This window comes from Geotrypetes seraphini, chromosome 2 (assembly GCF_902459505.1).
Source record: "Geotrypetes seraphini chromosome 2, aGeoSer1.1, whole genome shotgun sequence".
Classification (NCBI taxonomy): Eukaryota; Metazoa; Chordata; class Amphibia; order Gymnophiona; family Dermophiidae; genus Geotrypetes; species Geotrypetes seraphini.
Window position 1 is genome coordinate 233,619,651 of NC_047085.1, and position 15,672 is coordinate 233,635,322.

At 46.1% G+C, this 15,672-nt stretch overlaps 1 protein-coding gene across 1 annotated transcript in view; it reads left to right on the forward strand.

The window, feature by feature from the left end:
* GUCY2C (guanylate cyclase 2C) overlaps nucleotides 1-15,672 on the forward strand; it is a 203,328-nt gene that overhangs the window by 114,222 nt on the left and 73,434 nt on the right. The window contains exons 14-16 of the mRNA XM_033932825.1: nucleotides 1,130-1,201; nucleotides 9,214-9,318; nucleotides 11,129-11,215. Coding sequence (XP_033788716.1) covers nucleotides 1,130-1,201; nucleotides 9,214-9,318; nucleotides 11,129-11,215 — 264 coding nt within the window. The remainder of the gene's footprint in view (nucleotides 1-1,129; nucleotides 1,202-9,213; nucleotides 9,319-11,128; nucleotides 11,216-15,672) is intronic.

Genomic DNA, 15,672 nt, shown 5'->3' on the forward strand with positions numbered 1-15,672 from the left:
TTAAGGTCTTGTTAAAAGCCACCAGAATGTTTGTGCAGTCGCATGCGTGTGTGGGCGGAAGCTTCTCCTCTGACGCAACCGGAAGTTGCGTCAGAGGAGAAGCTTCTGCCCACACACGCGCGACTGCACGTACACGCCGGCGGCTTTCAACAAGACTGAAACTTTAAAGTGCCACATAGATAAGGGGGAGGGAGGGAGATAGATAGATTCGGGTGGGTAGGTAGGAAGGAGGGAGGGGGGGCCGGGCGTGATCAGTGACTGCGCACATTCCCTCCCTTAACTGCAGGGACAAGGCCATTCAGCGCTCCACGGGGCGGTGGATGGCTTAGTCCCCATACCTGTGGTGAGCACCTTTTCCCCCTCCACTATTTTGGTGGGTTACCCGCAGCTGCTGGTAACATCCACCGTGTCATTCTCTACAAAAGACCAAAGCAGTTTACAAAAAAAAAACAAAAAACAACAATCTTCAGACAGTATAAAAACATAAAGGAACTCGATTTCAATAGTAAAGATTATCACTCAATCAACCATACTAGATAATGATAAACCCAGACATTCCATTCAGACATTCTCTGTGAAACTCAGCTCTGAATTTCCAAATTCAGTGCTGTCCACTGGTATTATTCAGCTAGCGGGAAAATTCTGTCCATCTGGATGGCTACTCAGATAAAATTAGGGCAGCTAAGGGCTCCTTTTACTAAGCTGTGCTAGCGGTTTTAGCGCACGCTAGATGCTAACACCACCATTGAGCTGCCGTTAGTTTATACGCGTAGTGCAGGAGGCAGCATGTGCTAAAAACGCTAGCGCACTTTAGTAAAAGGAGCCCAAAAGTTTAACTAGGATAGCTATCTGGCTAGTGGACTGAATTTCATCACAAACTGGGTAAGTGTCATCTTTGCCCCAGCTACACACCTGGATAGTTCCACGGGATATCCATGAACAGACCTAGCTAAGGCATTTATCTGCAAAATAGCAGCTGTTAATGTGTGTACATTTGTGATTATTGTCTGTTCTGCAAGAAATGTTGGAAAATCAATCAATCAATCAATCTAAATGCTGCTGAATATTAGCATTGCTCTGTGTTCACCATGTCACCAAACCTCATTTTGTGTGTGTTTAACTTTCCTAGATCATCATTTTAAAAGACATGAAACATGGTGAAGCCAATTTTGCAGAGCGGCAGAAGATCGAACTGAACAAGGTGAATGTGTGCTGTGCAAGTACACTGCATGGGGTCATAATTCCCCCCCCCCCCGTCTTTTCACTCAGCTAAGCTCTCTTCAAGATCCATCTTTACTGGACCTTCTGAGTTCAGATTACACTTTCCAAAATTTGTGCCAATAAAAATCAGATGCAAACAGCAGCTTACAAATTTTAGGCCACAGAATAAAGGGTTGGTTTTGAATTAGAAGTTGTAAGGCTCTGTGAAATGTCCTTCATTGCAACACAACATAATAGAGTAAGTACAGGGAAAAGTGGACTTAATAAAGCAGCGGTTTTCAACCCAGTCCTCTGGGTTTTCAGAATATCTACAATGAATATGCATGAGAAAATTGTACATACAATGGAGAAAGTGCATACAAATCTATCTCAAGCATATTCACTGTGGATATCCTGAAAACCTGATTGGCTAAGTGTGCCTTGGGGATTGGTTTGAGAGACCCTGTAATATAGAACAACCCCCTAACTTTCCTTGAAAGCACTCATTCTTAGGTATGCTATTTTAATTGTAATTATGACCCATGTGAAATTTGACTTTGCGTTTGAATTACCCTAGTAACATAGTAGATGATGGCAGATAAAGACCTGAATGGTCCATCCAGTCTGCCCAACCTGATTCAATTTACATTTTTTTTAAATTTTTTCTTCTTAGCTATTTTTGGGCAAGAATCCAAAGCTCCACCTGGTACTGTTCTTAGGTTCCAACTACTGAAGTCTCCGTCAAAGCTCAGTCCAGCCCATCTACACCATCCCAGCTATTGAAACCCTCCCTAGCCCATCCTCAACCATAAGGCCATATACAGACTCATACCGTGCAAGTCTGCACAGTACTGGCCTTAGTTCTTCAATATTTACTATTATTTTCTGATTCTAGATCCTCTGTGTTCATCCCACACTTCTTTGAACTCCATCACCGTTTTCCTCTCCACCACCTCTCTCTGGAGCGCATTCCAGGCATCCACAACCCTTTCCGTAAAGTAGAATTTCCTAACATTGCTCTTGAATCTACCACCCCTCAACCTCAAATTATGTCCTCTGGTTTTACCATTTCCCTTTCTCTGGAAAAGATTTTGTTCTACGTTAATACCTTTCAAGTATTTGAACGTCTGAATCATATCTCCCCTGTCCCTCCTTTCTTCTAGGGTATACATATTCAGGACTTCTCATATGTCTTCTAGCGCAAACCTCCTCTGGACCACTTCAAGTCTTCTTACGTCGTTCGCCAGATACGGTCTCCAAAACTGAACACAATACTCCAAGTTGGGCCTCACCAACGACCTGAATAGGGGCATCAACACCTTCTTCCTTCTATTGGCTATGCCTCTCTTTATACAGCCCAGCATCCTTCTGGCAGCAGCCACCACCTTGTCACACCGTTTTTTCACCTTTAGATCTTCAGACACTATCACCCCAAGGTCCCTCTCCCCGTCCATGCATATAGGCCTCTTACCTCCCAGCATATATGTTTCCTTCTGGTTATTAATCCTCAAATGCATTACTCTGCATTTCTTTGCATTGAATTTTAGTTGCCAGATATTAGACCATTCCTCTAACTTTTGCAGATCCTTTTTCATATTTTCTACTCCCTCTTCGGTGTCTGCTCTGTTACAAATTTTGGTATCATTTGCAAAAAGGCAAACTTTTCCTTCTAACCCTTCAACAATGTCACTTACAAACATATTGAACAGGATTGGCCCCAGCACTGAACCCTGAGGGACTCCACTACTCACCTTTCCTTCCTCTGAGCGACTTCCATTAGCCACCACCTTCTGGCTTCTGTCCGACAGCCAGTTCACCACTTTGGGTCCTAATTTCAGCCCTTCAGGTTTGTTCAAGAGCCTCCTATGAGGAACCGTATCAAAGGCTTTGCTGAAATTTAAGTATATTACATCTAGCATATGTCCTCGATCCAGTTCTCTGGTCACCCAATCAAAAAATTCAATTAGGTTCGTTTGGCACGATTTACCTTTTGTAAAGCCATGTTGCCTTGGATCCTGTAACCCATTAGAATCTAGGAAGTTCACTATCTTTTCTTTCAGCAACACTTCCATTATTTTTCCAACAATTGAAGTGAGGCTTACCGGCCTAAAATTTCCCGCTTCATCTCTGTGACCACTTTTGTGAATAGGGACCACTCTCATCTCCAGAGCAATCCATATCACTTCTTCCTCTCCCCAGGTCCCTTGCATTTCGGTTGCTTGGATATCGATCTTTACATATAGAGCTACTCCACCTTTTTGACCATCTCGGTCCTTCCTAAAAAGATTATATCCGGTATGTTTGCATCCCATCCATGGGATTCACTGAACCATGTCTCTGTTAAAGCGACAATATCCAGATCTGCCTCTAACACCAGGGCTTGCAAATCATGAACTTTGTTGCTTAGACTGCGAGCATTTGTGGTCATCGCTTTCCAGCTATTTTTCAGCGGTAATCTCCTTTTTAATATAGATTTTTGTTTTGTTTCACTTTCCGTTGCAATGCTAAGAAGTGAATTGCTGATATTGTTTATGTTGCAATCTTTATCCCAGGACAAGCAGGCAGGTATTCTCACTAGTGGGTGATGTCATCAGACAGAGCCCGATACGGACGTCTCACAAGCACGTGTTGCTTGTAGAAACTTAAAAGTTTCGAGATGCCCGCACCGCGCATGCGCCGGTGCCTTCCCGCCCGGAGAGCCGGGCGTGTCTCCTCAGTTCTTTTCTTTCCGCGGAGCTGAGAAGTTCAACTTCATCATGCGCTAGCTGAATTCAGTTAAATTTGCCTTCCTTGTCCGCGTTTTTCGCTTTCTTTTATTTTAATTGTAGTACTGGATGTGACTCTTGACACGGGCTCCCGATACTCCAAAGAGTATCTGGACACCATGCATTTACCTAACCCTCCAATGGAGTCGCTTCGGCTCCCTCTGCATAAATTGCTGGATCAGACCTTCATGCAGTGTTTCGAAACACCGTACTCCATACCGGCGATTCCCAGCAAACTCGATGCTCGATACCGCATCGTGCACCATAAAGGGTTCGAAGGCCCTCAACTCTCTCACCAATCCCTACTGGTCGAGTCCTCTCTTAAACGCTCTCATCCCTCTCAGGTCTACGCCTCTGTACCGCCGGGCCGAGAGGGGAGAACGATGGACAAATTTGGTAGAAAATTCTACCTAAACTCCATGATGGCGTCACGGGTGCTGAACTACAATTTCTTTTTCTCTTCCTATCTGGAGTTCTTCTTGCCGGTGCTCCGCAAGTTCACTCCTTTCATAGACACCCAAGCTCGATTCGAGTTCGAGGAAGTGGTAGCCTCCCTCTCCCAGTTACGCCTCCAGCTGATGCAATCCTCCTTCGATGCATTCGAACTCTCGGCACGTGCTGCCGCAAGCGCGGTAGCCATGCGCCGCCTGGCATGGCTCCGTACAATCGATATGGATCCCAACCTCCAAGACAGACTCGCCAACGTACCATGTGCGGGAGCTGATCTGTTCGATGAGTCTATCGAAACTGTTACCAAGAAGCTGTCGGATCACGAAAAATCCTTTCAATCCATCCTGCGGCCCAAACCCAAACCTCAACAGTCTCGACCTTCCAGGCCACCCCTGATTTACCAGCGGCGTTACATGCCCCGACAAACGCCTGCTGCGAGACAACCTGCGAAGAGACAACCTCCCCAGAAGTCTCAGCAAAAACCCCAGCCGCCGGCTGCAACTAAGGCTACCCAGCCCTTTTGACTCCCTTCCGGGGAGCATAACCGACACCGTTCTGCACCCCTCAGCCTCTCCCATAGGGGGCCGCCTCCATCTTTTCTACCATCGATGGGAGGCCATAACCACGGACCTATGGGTCCTTACCATCATAAGAGACGGATACTCTCTTCACTTCCATCGGGTCCCCCCGGACCATCCTCCAAGAGAGTATCCTTCAAGCTCGACACAGACCGCCCTTCTTCTTCAGGAAGTCCAAACCTTACTTCAGCTTCGGGCCGTCGAGCCGGTCCCGTCAGACCAATTGAACCGAGGGTTTTACTCCCGGTACTTCCTCGTCCCGAAGAAAACGGGCGACCTGCGACCCATTCTGGACCTTCGGGCCCTCAACAAGTTTCTGGTCAAAGAGAAGTTTCGTATGCTGACTCTGGCTTCTCTATACCCCCTCCTCGAGCAGAACGACTGGTTATGCTCCCTGGATCTCAAGGAGGCCTACACTCACATCCCCATTCACCCGGCCTCCCGAAAGTTCCTCAGATTTTGGGTGGGAAATCTGCATCTACAGTATCGAGTGCTACCATTCGGCCTCTCTTCGTCCCCCAGAGTCTTCACAAAGTGCCTGGTGGTAGTGGCCGCGGCACTCCGGGACAGGGGTCTACAGGTGTTCCCATACCTCGACGACTGGCTCATCAAGGCCCCGTCAGCCCCAGAGGTCACTTCGGCGGTCTCGGCTACAACCTACCTCCTCCAGAACTTGGGCTTCGAGATCAACTTTTCCAAGTCCCACCTACAACCCACCCAGTCCCTCCCCTTCATCGGGGCAGTCCTGGACACCAGTCGACTCCGAGCATTCCTGCCCCTGCAACGCATGGAGGCTCTTCTTCATCTCTCCCAGTCGGTGTCTACTCGCCAAACTCTACCGGCGAGACAACTGATGGTGCTCCTGGGCCACATGGCCTCCACAGTACATGTGACACCCTTTGCCAGACTCCATCTCAGAATCCCCCAGTGGACCCTGGCATCACAGTGGAATCAGACGTCCGATCCACTAACCAAACACATCGTAGTCACACCTGCTCTTCGGCAGTCTCTACTTTGGTGGATGACCTCTTCGAATCTATCCAGAGGTTTGCTGTTGCACTCTCCCCCCCATCAGAAAGTTCTCACAACCGATTCGTCGAACTATGCATGGGGGGCCCACCTGGATGGTCTCCGCACCCAAGGATTCTGGACCAGTGCGGACAGACTACATCAAATCAATCTACTGGAGCTCAGAGCCATCTTCAATGCTCTCCAAGCTTTCCAACACCTACTTCACAACATGGTGATCCTCATTCGCACAGACAATCAGGCCGCCATGTATTATATCAACAAGCAAGGAGGCACGGGCTCGGCCCTCCTTTGCCAGGAAGCTCTACGAATCTGGGACTGGGCGGTTCGCCACAACGCCTTCCTCAGAGCTGTCTACATTCAGGGGAAGAACAACGTCTTAGCAGACAACCTAAGTCGTCTTCTACAACCTCACGAATGGACTCTCCATTCCAGCCCCCTTCACCAAATCTTCACACAGTGGGGGACGCCTCAGATAGACCTCTTTGCGGCTCCCTACAACTCCAAACTGCCTCAGTTTTGCTCCAGGATCTACACTCCTCATCGCCTCGAGGCAGATGCTTTTCTACTGGACTGGGGGAAACGATTTCTATATGCGTTCCCACCATTCCCGCTGATCCAGAAGACTCTGGTCAAGCTGAAATTCGAACAGGCCACCATGATCCTAATAGCTCCTCGGTGGCCCAGACAACCTTGGTTCTCCCTTCTACTTCAACTCAGCAGCAGGGAACCTGTACCACTTCCAGTGTTTCCTTCACTACTTACTCAACATCAAGGATCACTGCTTCATCCCAACCTGCAGTCTCTCCACCTGACAGCTTGGTTCCTCTCAACGTAACCCCTCACCAATTCTCACAAGAAGTGAGGGAGATCTTGGAGGCTTCCAGGAAGCCCGCCACTCGACAATGCTACTCCCAGAAATGGACTAGATTCTCCTCATGGTGTGTTTCTAAATCAAAGGAACCTCAGCGAGCTTCCTTATCCTCCGTGCTGGACTATCTCCTACACCTATCTCAATCTGGGCTCAAGTCTACATCCATACGAGTCCACCTGAGCGCTATTGCAGCTTTCCACCAGCCTCTACAAGGGAAACCCCTCTCGGCCCATCCGGTGGTCGCCAGATTTATGAAAGGGCTCTTTCATGTTAACCCTCCTCTCAAACCACCACCAGTAGTTTGGGATCTCAATGTAGTCCTTTCCCATCTCATGAAGCCCCCGTTTGAACCACTCAACAGGGCTCCTCTTAAGTATCTCACCTGGAAAGTGCTTTTTCTTGTAGCCCTTACGTCTGCTCGCAGAGTCAGCGAACTCCAGGCACTGATGGCGGACCCACCATTCACAGTATTTCATCACGACAAGGTGGTCCTCCGCACTCACCCGAAATTCCTGCCTAAAGTGGTCTCCGAATTTCATCTCAACCAATCCATCGTACTTCCAGTATTCTTTCCTAAGCCCCATTCTCACCACGGAGAATCGGCCCTCCACACTCTAGACTGTAAACGTGCTTTGGCTTTCTACCTGGATCGTACCAAGCCACACAGAACCACCCCCCAACTTTTTGTCTTCTTCGATCCTAATAAGTTGGGAAGACCCGTATCAAAGCGCACCATCTCCAATTGGATGGCGGCTTGTATCTCTTTCTGCTATGCCCAGGCTGGATTATCACTTCCTTGTAAGGTCACAGCCCATAAGGTCAGAGCAATGGCAGCCTCAGTAGCATTCCTCAGATCAACACCAATTGAGGAGATTTGTAAGGCTGCCACTTGGTCCTCGGTTCACACCTTCACCTCACATTATTGTCTGGATACTTTCTCCAGACGGGATGGACAGTTTGGCCAAACAGTGTTGAAAAATTTATTCTCTTAAGTCGCCAACTCCCCCTCCATCCCACTGAGGTTAGCTTGGAGGTCACCCACTAGTGAGAATACCTGCCTGCTTGTCCTGGGATAAAGCAATGTTACTTACCGTAACAGTTGTTATCCAGGGACAGCAGGCAGCTATTCTCACGTCCCACCCACCTCCCCTGGGTTGGCTTCTCAGGCTAGCTACCTGAACTGAGGAGACACGCCCGGCTCTCCGGGCGGGAAGGCACCGGCGCATGCGCGGTGCGGGCATCTCGAAACTTTTAAGTTTCTACAAGCAACACGTGCTTGTGAGACGTCCGTATCGGGCTCTGTCTGATGACTAGTGAGAATAGCTGCCTGCTGTCCCTGGATAACAACTGTTACGGTAAGTAACATTGCTTTACTACCATCACATCTTGTCTTATGCCGGGGTGGTCTCTATAATTGTCCTTCATACATACACCACCCCCACCTTCTAGTTTAAATGCCAAGAAACATATTGTTTAAAATTCTCTGCAAGCATTCTTTTTCCTGCTGTAGTAATATGTAGTCCATCAGTACAATATAGTTTCTTGTCCTTCCATGTATTACCCCATCCTCCTATGTACCTGAAGCCTTCTTGATGACACCAGGCTTGGAGCCATCTATTAAAGTCTTCTGTGTTTTTCACTCTTTGCTCTCCCTTTCCATATGCAGGCAGTACTTCAGAAAAAGCTACAGTCTTTACAAAAGGTTTCAAGCCATAATGTATGGGCATTTACCATTTGAAATATTTTCCCTTCTTTCTTCTTTGGAGATTTTTGATTATCACATAGTCTTTCTGTAGTTCATGCTGACAGTGTATGGCAAATGACTCCAGCTAGAACAAGATTACTGTAGGATTCATAGAAACATAGGCAGCAACAGATAAAGACCAAGACTGCCCATTTCTACCTGTCTACTGTGATATTACAGGTTGAAGCTTGCTCGGCACAGGAATCCTTCATCCCATAAAGGCAATAGGCCAGCTGTGATAGGGCAGAGCACATTAAGGGGATTCAAAGAGGGATTAAACAAGTTCCTGAAGGATATGGGGATTGAGGGATATAGATAGAGGTAGAGATAGGATCATGAAAGGGTATAGATAGAAGAAAAATGGGGATTAAAGGGTTATAGACAAAAGATCACTTACAGGTCATGGACCTGATGGGCCGCCGCGGGAGCGGACTGCTGGGCGCGATGGACCCCTGGTCTGACCCGGCAAAGGCAACTTCTTATGTTCTTATAATCTCTGTCACAATACTTAGTTCCCCATTATTCTATGTGCCATGAATGAGAGTTTTAAAAAAGTATGAAATTCTGTTGCAGCTTCTGCAGACTGATTACTACAACCTGACCAAGTTTTATGGGACTGTGAAGATGGACACCAAGATCTTTGGAGTGATTGAATACTGTGAAAGAGGCTCACTCCGGGTAGGGATGTTTATTCTCAACAGTGCTTTCATAACTTCTTATGCCTTCCTCCATAGCCTAGAAAAATTTAAAGGTTTAGGGTACTCTTTGGTTCTAGTGAATCAAGGAGTAGTAGTTTGAAGGTTCAGTATGGCCCCCGATGCTGATGATATCACCTATACCTCCAGAACAAGATTACGCCATTGCCTACTAATGAAATTTCTCCATTGGTATGACTTCACCTGTTTTACTATATATCCTAGAGCAAGTTGGTCATTGTAAACCTTCATACAGTTAGGCTCTGATTCTATAAACAGTGTCTATCTTCTAGGTGCCGTTCGGTGCGGTTGTCAATTATTCTCTAGGCGCTGTTTATAGAATCGTGCCTAGCAGCGCCTAAGGACTCCTTTTACTAAGGTACTTTAGGGCCTTAACGCGCGGAATAGCACGCTCTACGTTGCCGCACGCACTAGACCTTAACACCAGCATTGAGCTGGTGTTATTCTAGAAGCATACTGTGCAGTGTAGCACGCTGTAATTTTGTGCATGCGCTAAAAACGCCAGCGCACCTTAGTAAAAGGAGCCCTAAGTGTTCATAGGCGCCAGTAGGTGTTGAATCGTTATGCACACTGCCATTTAGGCCAGGGATTTTGTGGCCTGAGTGCGCCTAAAGTAGGCGCTTACCAGTGCCTAAGTCAATCCACGCCCAAGCTCTATCCCGAATCCATCCCAAATCTGCCCCTAACTACACCTACTTGCCAGTAGGCACTAGATGCACCGATCTAGGTGTCTAACTTCCAGCGCCGTTTATAGAACCTGGGCCTTAAAGTCAATGGTGTATAGATTGAATGATACACTGCTGCATGCATGAGGTCAGTCATAAGATGTCATTGATGTGCACAAAGTCAACATGGTGTTCAAAGGTATAATTAGGCACTTCTTAATACAACAACTAAATGATTTTTTATTTATTTAATTTTTTTCCTTCTTATGCTTGTATCGTGATTATTTGGCGTTCTTTTCCTTTTTTTTAATTGATGTACACCGCACTGATATAATTGAAGAGCGGTATATAAATACAAATAAACATAAACATATAACAGTACACATGGGACTAGCTTCAGTAAATGATGCTCATATTTGGGCGCTGAAAAAAATCTGTGCCATCTGAGTGGTGCGCCATTTATACAATAGCTCTTAGAGCCAAATTCTGCCCCAAACTTTGGGCACGATGATTTACACCAACTGAAACCTGGTGTAAATCCCTGTGTGTAAGTTAGACACCAATCCCTGGTATTCAGTAATATTTCGCGTATCTTTAGTGAATGCCCCTGACCCACCCATGCCTCTCCCATGGCCATGCTCTCTTTTGAGTTGTGTGATAAAAAAAATTTGTGTGTGGATCTTTAAAGAACAGTGCCTGGCATTGCTCAATTAAGCTGTGTGCATCTGGGGTGCATGTCCAAATGTGAGCATGCAATTTTGAGTGTTATATACATAATCCACAGGATGATCTGCAAGGTGAATTACGTGTATGAAGAACAAACTACTACAACGTGGTCTGTGTTGGTCTTTTCTAGAAATCCCAGAATAGATTGCAATTGTTATAGAACACAGCTGCCAAGATCCTTGCAGGGTTGAGTCTTTGGGCCTATGTCATTCCCTTGCCTTACTATAGAATCCTGGATGTGATTTAAAAATTTGCTGTTAGTCTTTAAAGTCCATTATGGTCTTCAGCCAAAATATGTCACAGATGTTTTGTCTTTGCACGTTCTACAACATTTTTATCTCAGTGCAGAGAGTCACCAGCTCTTTTTTGTCATTCCCCCAGGATGTCTTGAATGATAAAATCTCCTACCCCGATGGCACCTTCATGGACTGGGAGTTTAAAATTTCTGTGTTGTATGACATTGCCAAGGTAAGATGGCCATGGGACTGATGACTGGAAACATGAGGCAAAAATTAATACACAAGTTAACGATGTGAGGGATGTTTGGGAAGCAAAAAGCAGCATGACTGCAACTATTACTGTAGCTAGTTGTATAATATGACCCTGTGCAAGAAATCTGCTTCCTGACAGGCCACTGGACTGGCCTTCTTAAATTATGCACCCTCACTATAAAATTATTTATATATTTTAAGTATTATATACAGTGTTCCGCCGGTCGTCGTCGGTTTGTGGTCCCGGTCATTCGCGGTATTTTCTGACCGCAAACCGCCAACAAGGAGAGGGCAGCGGAAGAGGCAGGAGAGAGCATCCGGAGCACCGCGAGTGCAGGAAATCATTCGTGGTATGCTCCGACTGTCTCTTCCTGCACTAAGTCGGGCCTTATCCAATCAGAAGCTGCTTTGGGCCCGACTTAGTGCAGGAAGAGGCGGTCAGAGCATACCGCAGGTGATTTCCTGTATTCGCGGCGCTCCAGCTGCTCTCCCGCTGCCCTCTTCAGTCTCCCCCATGAAAAACCGTATTCGCGGTTTTTCAAGATTCGCGGGGGTTCCTGGAACGGAACCCCTGTGAATATCGGGGGAGTACTGTACTGCCTATCAAAGTTATCTAAGCAGTTTACAATCAGATACTCAAACATTTTCCCTATCTGTCCAGTGGGCTCACAATCTATCTTACACAGCTGGGGCAATGGAGGATTGAGTGACTTGCCTAGGGTCACAAGGAGCAGTGTTATGTTCTTATTATCAAAATTAAAGCCCCATCTACTTTCTTATCTTCCATCATCTCTGGTCCTGTTTAGTTCCTAGTTGGATCCCCAGAGTGCCTCACACTTTATTTAATTTTCTATACCGTTCTCCCAGGGGAGCTCAGAATGGTTTACATGCATTTATTCAGATACTCAAGCAGTTTTCCCTGTCTGTCCCTGTGGGCTCACAATCTATCTAATGTACCTGGGGCAATGGGGGGATTAAGTGACTTGCCCAGTGTCACAAGGAGCAGCGTGGGTTTGAACCCAGAACCTCAGGGTGCTGAGGCTGTAGCTTTAACCACTGCGCCACACTCTCCCCCAATACTTTCTTTGTATTACTTCCAGCACAGTCTCTTTTCCGTCTCCAGTCATTCTCATTTCACTGCCTTGCGTGCCTGTGCCCATTTCTAGCCCACTCAATTAATGCCACCTGTCCTAGCTTTTCTATACATCCATCTTTAGCATTAACTTTTAACATTCAACTTTCTTCCATTTTTCTGCTTTCTTCTCAAAATCTACTTTTCCATGCCTTCCCTTCCCATCTATCCCTCTTTCTTCTCCCATCTATCCAAGGTAGGGAGAACGATAGGGCACTCTCTAAAGTGAAAAGGGGATAGATTCCATACAAACGTAAGGAAGTTCTTCATCACCCAGAGAATGGTAGAAAACTGGAACGCTCGTCCGGAGGCTGTTATAGGGGAAAACACCCTCCAGGGATTCAAGATAAAGTTAGACAAGTTCCTGCTGAACCAGAACGTACGCAGGTAAAGCTAGTCTCAGTTAGGGCACTGGTCTTTGACCTAAGGGCCGCCGCGTGAGCGGACTGCTGGGCACGACGGACCACTGGTCTGACCCAGCAGCGGCAATTCTTATAATCTATAAAACCTCAATTCTTCCCTTAGAAACTAGCATTGCTCTTTCACAAATTATTTTGTCATCTATCTCAAGGAGACATACAACAAATTAAGTACTAGCAAGGTTAGTTTGGGGTGAGTGGACTACAAACAGGAGAATTACCCAGGTATTTAGCACCACAACACTTGTTGCTGGTAGGGCCGCGCCTTAGTTTCCGCCCTGAGTCCCTATGTCTAATGTTGGTCCTGAATGGAAGTACAAAGATTTCCTATTCCAGATAAAGGATCCTATTTGCTACATTAGAGGGTAATTTTACAAGGCATTTCTGTGCCTCAAGCAAGGTTTATAAAATTTACTGAGAGTATATACGCTTAAACTAATGCACACACAACCTGCATAGGTTTATCAGGACAAGCATTCCTGGGGGTAGGATTAAAGAGGGTTTAGCATGTGCGTTGCACACTCTTAAGTGGAGAAGGATACCATACAGACGGCTGTTTTATACCTTTTGACATGGACCTCTGAGGAAGGAGTGTTTTCCGAAACACGGACCGTGTCAGGTCCCTTGGTTTATTATAAGGTGGTATTTTCAACTGTATAAAATATTTGGTATAATAAACATTGACTGCATCTGGTCCATAGGAGTCTGCAGTTTGTTTGGTTTTTTTTTTAAGATCGTAGTCAGTGTAGGAGAGAGCATATCAGTATCTAATCCCATATCAGTTATGCTGGCTTGAATTTCTGCAACTCAAAAGCATAGCTCTACACTTATCTGCACTGACTCTTACTCAACAACCATTGGATTCAGGACACTCCACTTATTCTTTTTTTTTTAAATAATTTTATTTTTATTCAAATTTTACATTTTAAACAAGCACTTCAACTTGAATATGGATTTGAATTACAATATAAGAAGCCATGGATGGTAACTCCCATCCAAAAAGAAATTAAAAGGAAAAATAATACTCATTATTTCGTCCACAATGATCCAAGACCTAAGTAAATAAAGAAGAAATACAATACAAAAATCATTTATCAGGACATAATAAAATTAAGAGAGACCACTTCTGGCAGCCAGGTCACTAAACGGTAGGATTCACCGTTGGTCCTATGGTTACTCACCCCCCCTTCCTTGGCCACAATAAATTGTAACAACTGTTTGGGTTCAAAAAAGAAAATATTTTCCTTCTAGTGAGATACAGCACTTAGCAGGAAATTTTAGAGTAGTTCTCTCAGTTATTACTTCAGGGGAACTTTCCAGAAAGTATGTTAAGTTCAATCCGCTTGCTTCTGGTCCTACTGGGTCCATAGGTGTAGAGCTTTCCTGTTTCTCTGAGGAAATATATATTGCGCTCCAACAATAGGCGGTAAGCTTTCTTTCTGGTATTACAAGAGTTTCTTTTTAAGTATTTCTGGACCAGAAATCACTGGAGACTTGGGAAAATTCAAAAACTTCAAGTTATTCCTCCTCTGTTTATTCCAATTTTCTATAAATAAAGGATCGGTCTTTAATAGTTTCCAATTCCAGTGATTTAAGTGAATTGATCTGGTTATCATGTTGCTGTATCTTTTTCATCCTTGCTCTCTTAATTTTAAGTTCATGTCCTTTACCTGAGAGCAACATTGAGACTGCCTTTTTAAGGTTGGAGTCCATTGTCGCAATGACTTCCCCACAGAGTGTCTAAACCAGGGGTAGTAGAATGACATGGTGGTTGTTACCCGCGGTTAGCCACGAGTAGCCGCGGGTAACCCGCCGAAAACGGGGAAGAAAAATAGTGGTCTCTGCGCGGGACGGGGACAAGTCCATTCACCGCTCCACGGGGCGGTGAATGGCCTTGTCCCCGCAGTGAGGCAATCAAGGATCGCGCGGTCCCCACCTGCCCGATCACAGCGTTCCGCCATCTCCCTCCCTCCACCTCACCTTTGATGTAGAGCAGGGCCAGCATGATGGACAGGCGCAAAAAAAAAAAAAAAAGCCTCCTTCCTTTTTCCCTGCTCTTACCGCCATGCTGCAGCTACTAAAGCCAACAGGAAGTCTTTCCGACGTCAATTCTGACATCGGAGAGGACGTTCTGGGCCAGCCAATCGCTGCCTGGCTGGCCCAGAACGTCCTCTCCGACTTCAGAATTGACGTCGGAAAGACTTCCTGTCGGCTTTAGCAGCTGCAGCATGGCGGTAAGAGCAGGGGAAAAGGAAGGAGGCTTTTTTTTTTTTTTGAGCGGCAGGGAGGCAGCAGGCTGGCTTTGGCTAGGGAGGGAGGGACAGAGGTAGACAGGCAGGCTGCGGGGGTGGGGGTGGGACAAAGTGTGGAAGGCAGTGAGAGGGACATAGAAAGGAGGCACTAGGGGCACTAAAGACAGGAAGGGGCACTAAGGATATGGGAAGGAGGCACTGGGGGCATTGTTTTTGACCATTGCCTCCTTCCCATGTCCTTAGTGCCCCTTCCTGTCTTTAGAGGAAAGGGGCACTAAGGACATGGGAAGGAGGCACTGGGGGCACTAAAACGGCATTTGGAACCACGACATCTGGTCCGACCACTACACCTATTACTTTAATTTAAACTGGAACCAAACTAAAGTAAAAACTCACCCAAGGATAAAAAAAGAATATCTCACAAGGGGCCACATTAACCCAGAGGAATACTGGGCCCACTACAAAGCGCACGAGGAGACGAATGAAGAAGGTAAATTCTGGGAACAATGGTCAAAAACAAGCTCAACTATCTTAGACAAAATAGCTCCCAAACAAAACAGAACAAAACCGCTCAAATAAATATAACAACTGGTACGACTCCGAACTACAAAAAATGAAACAATCAACACGA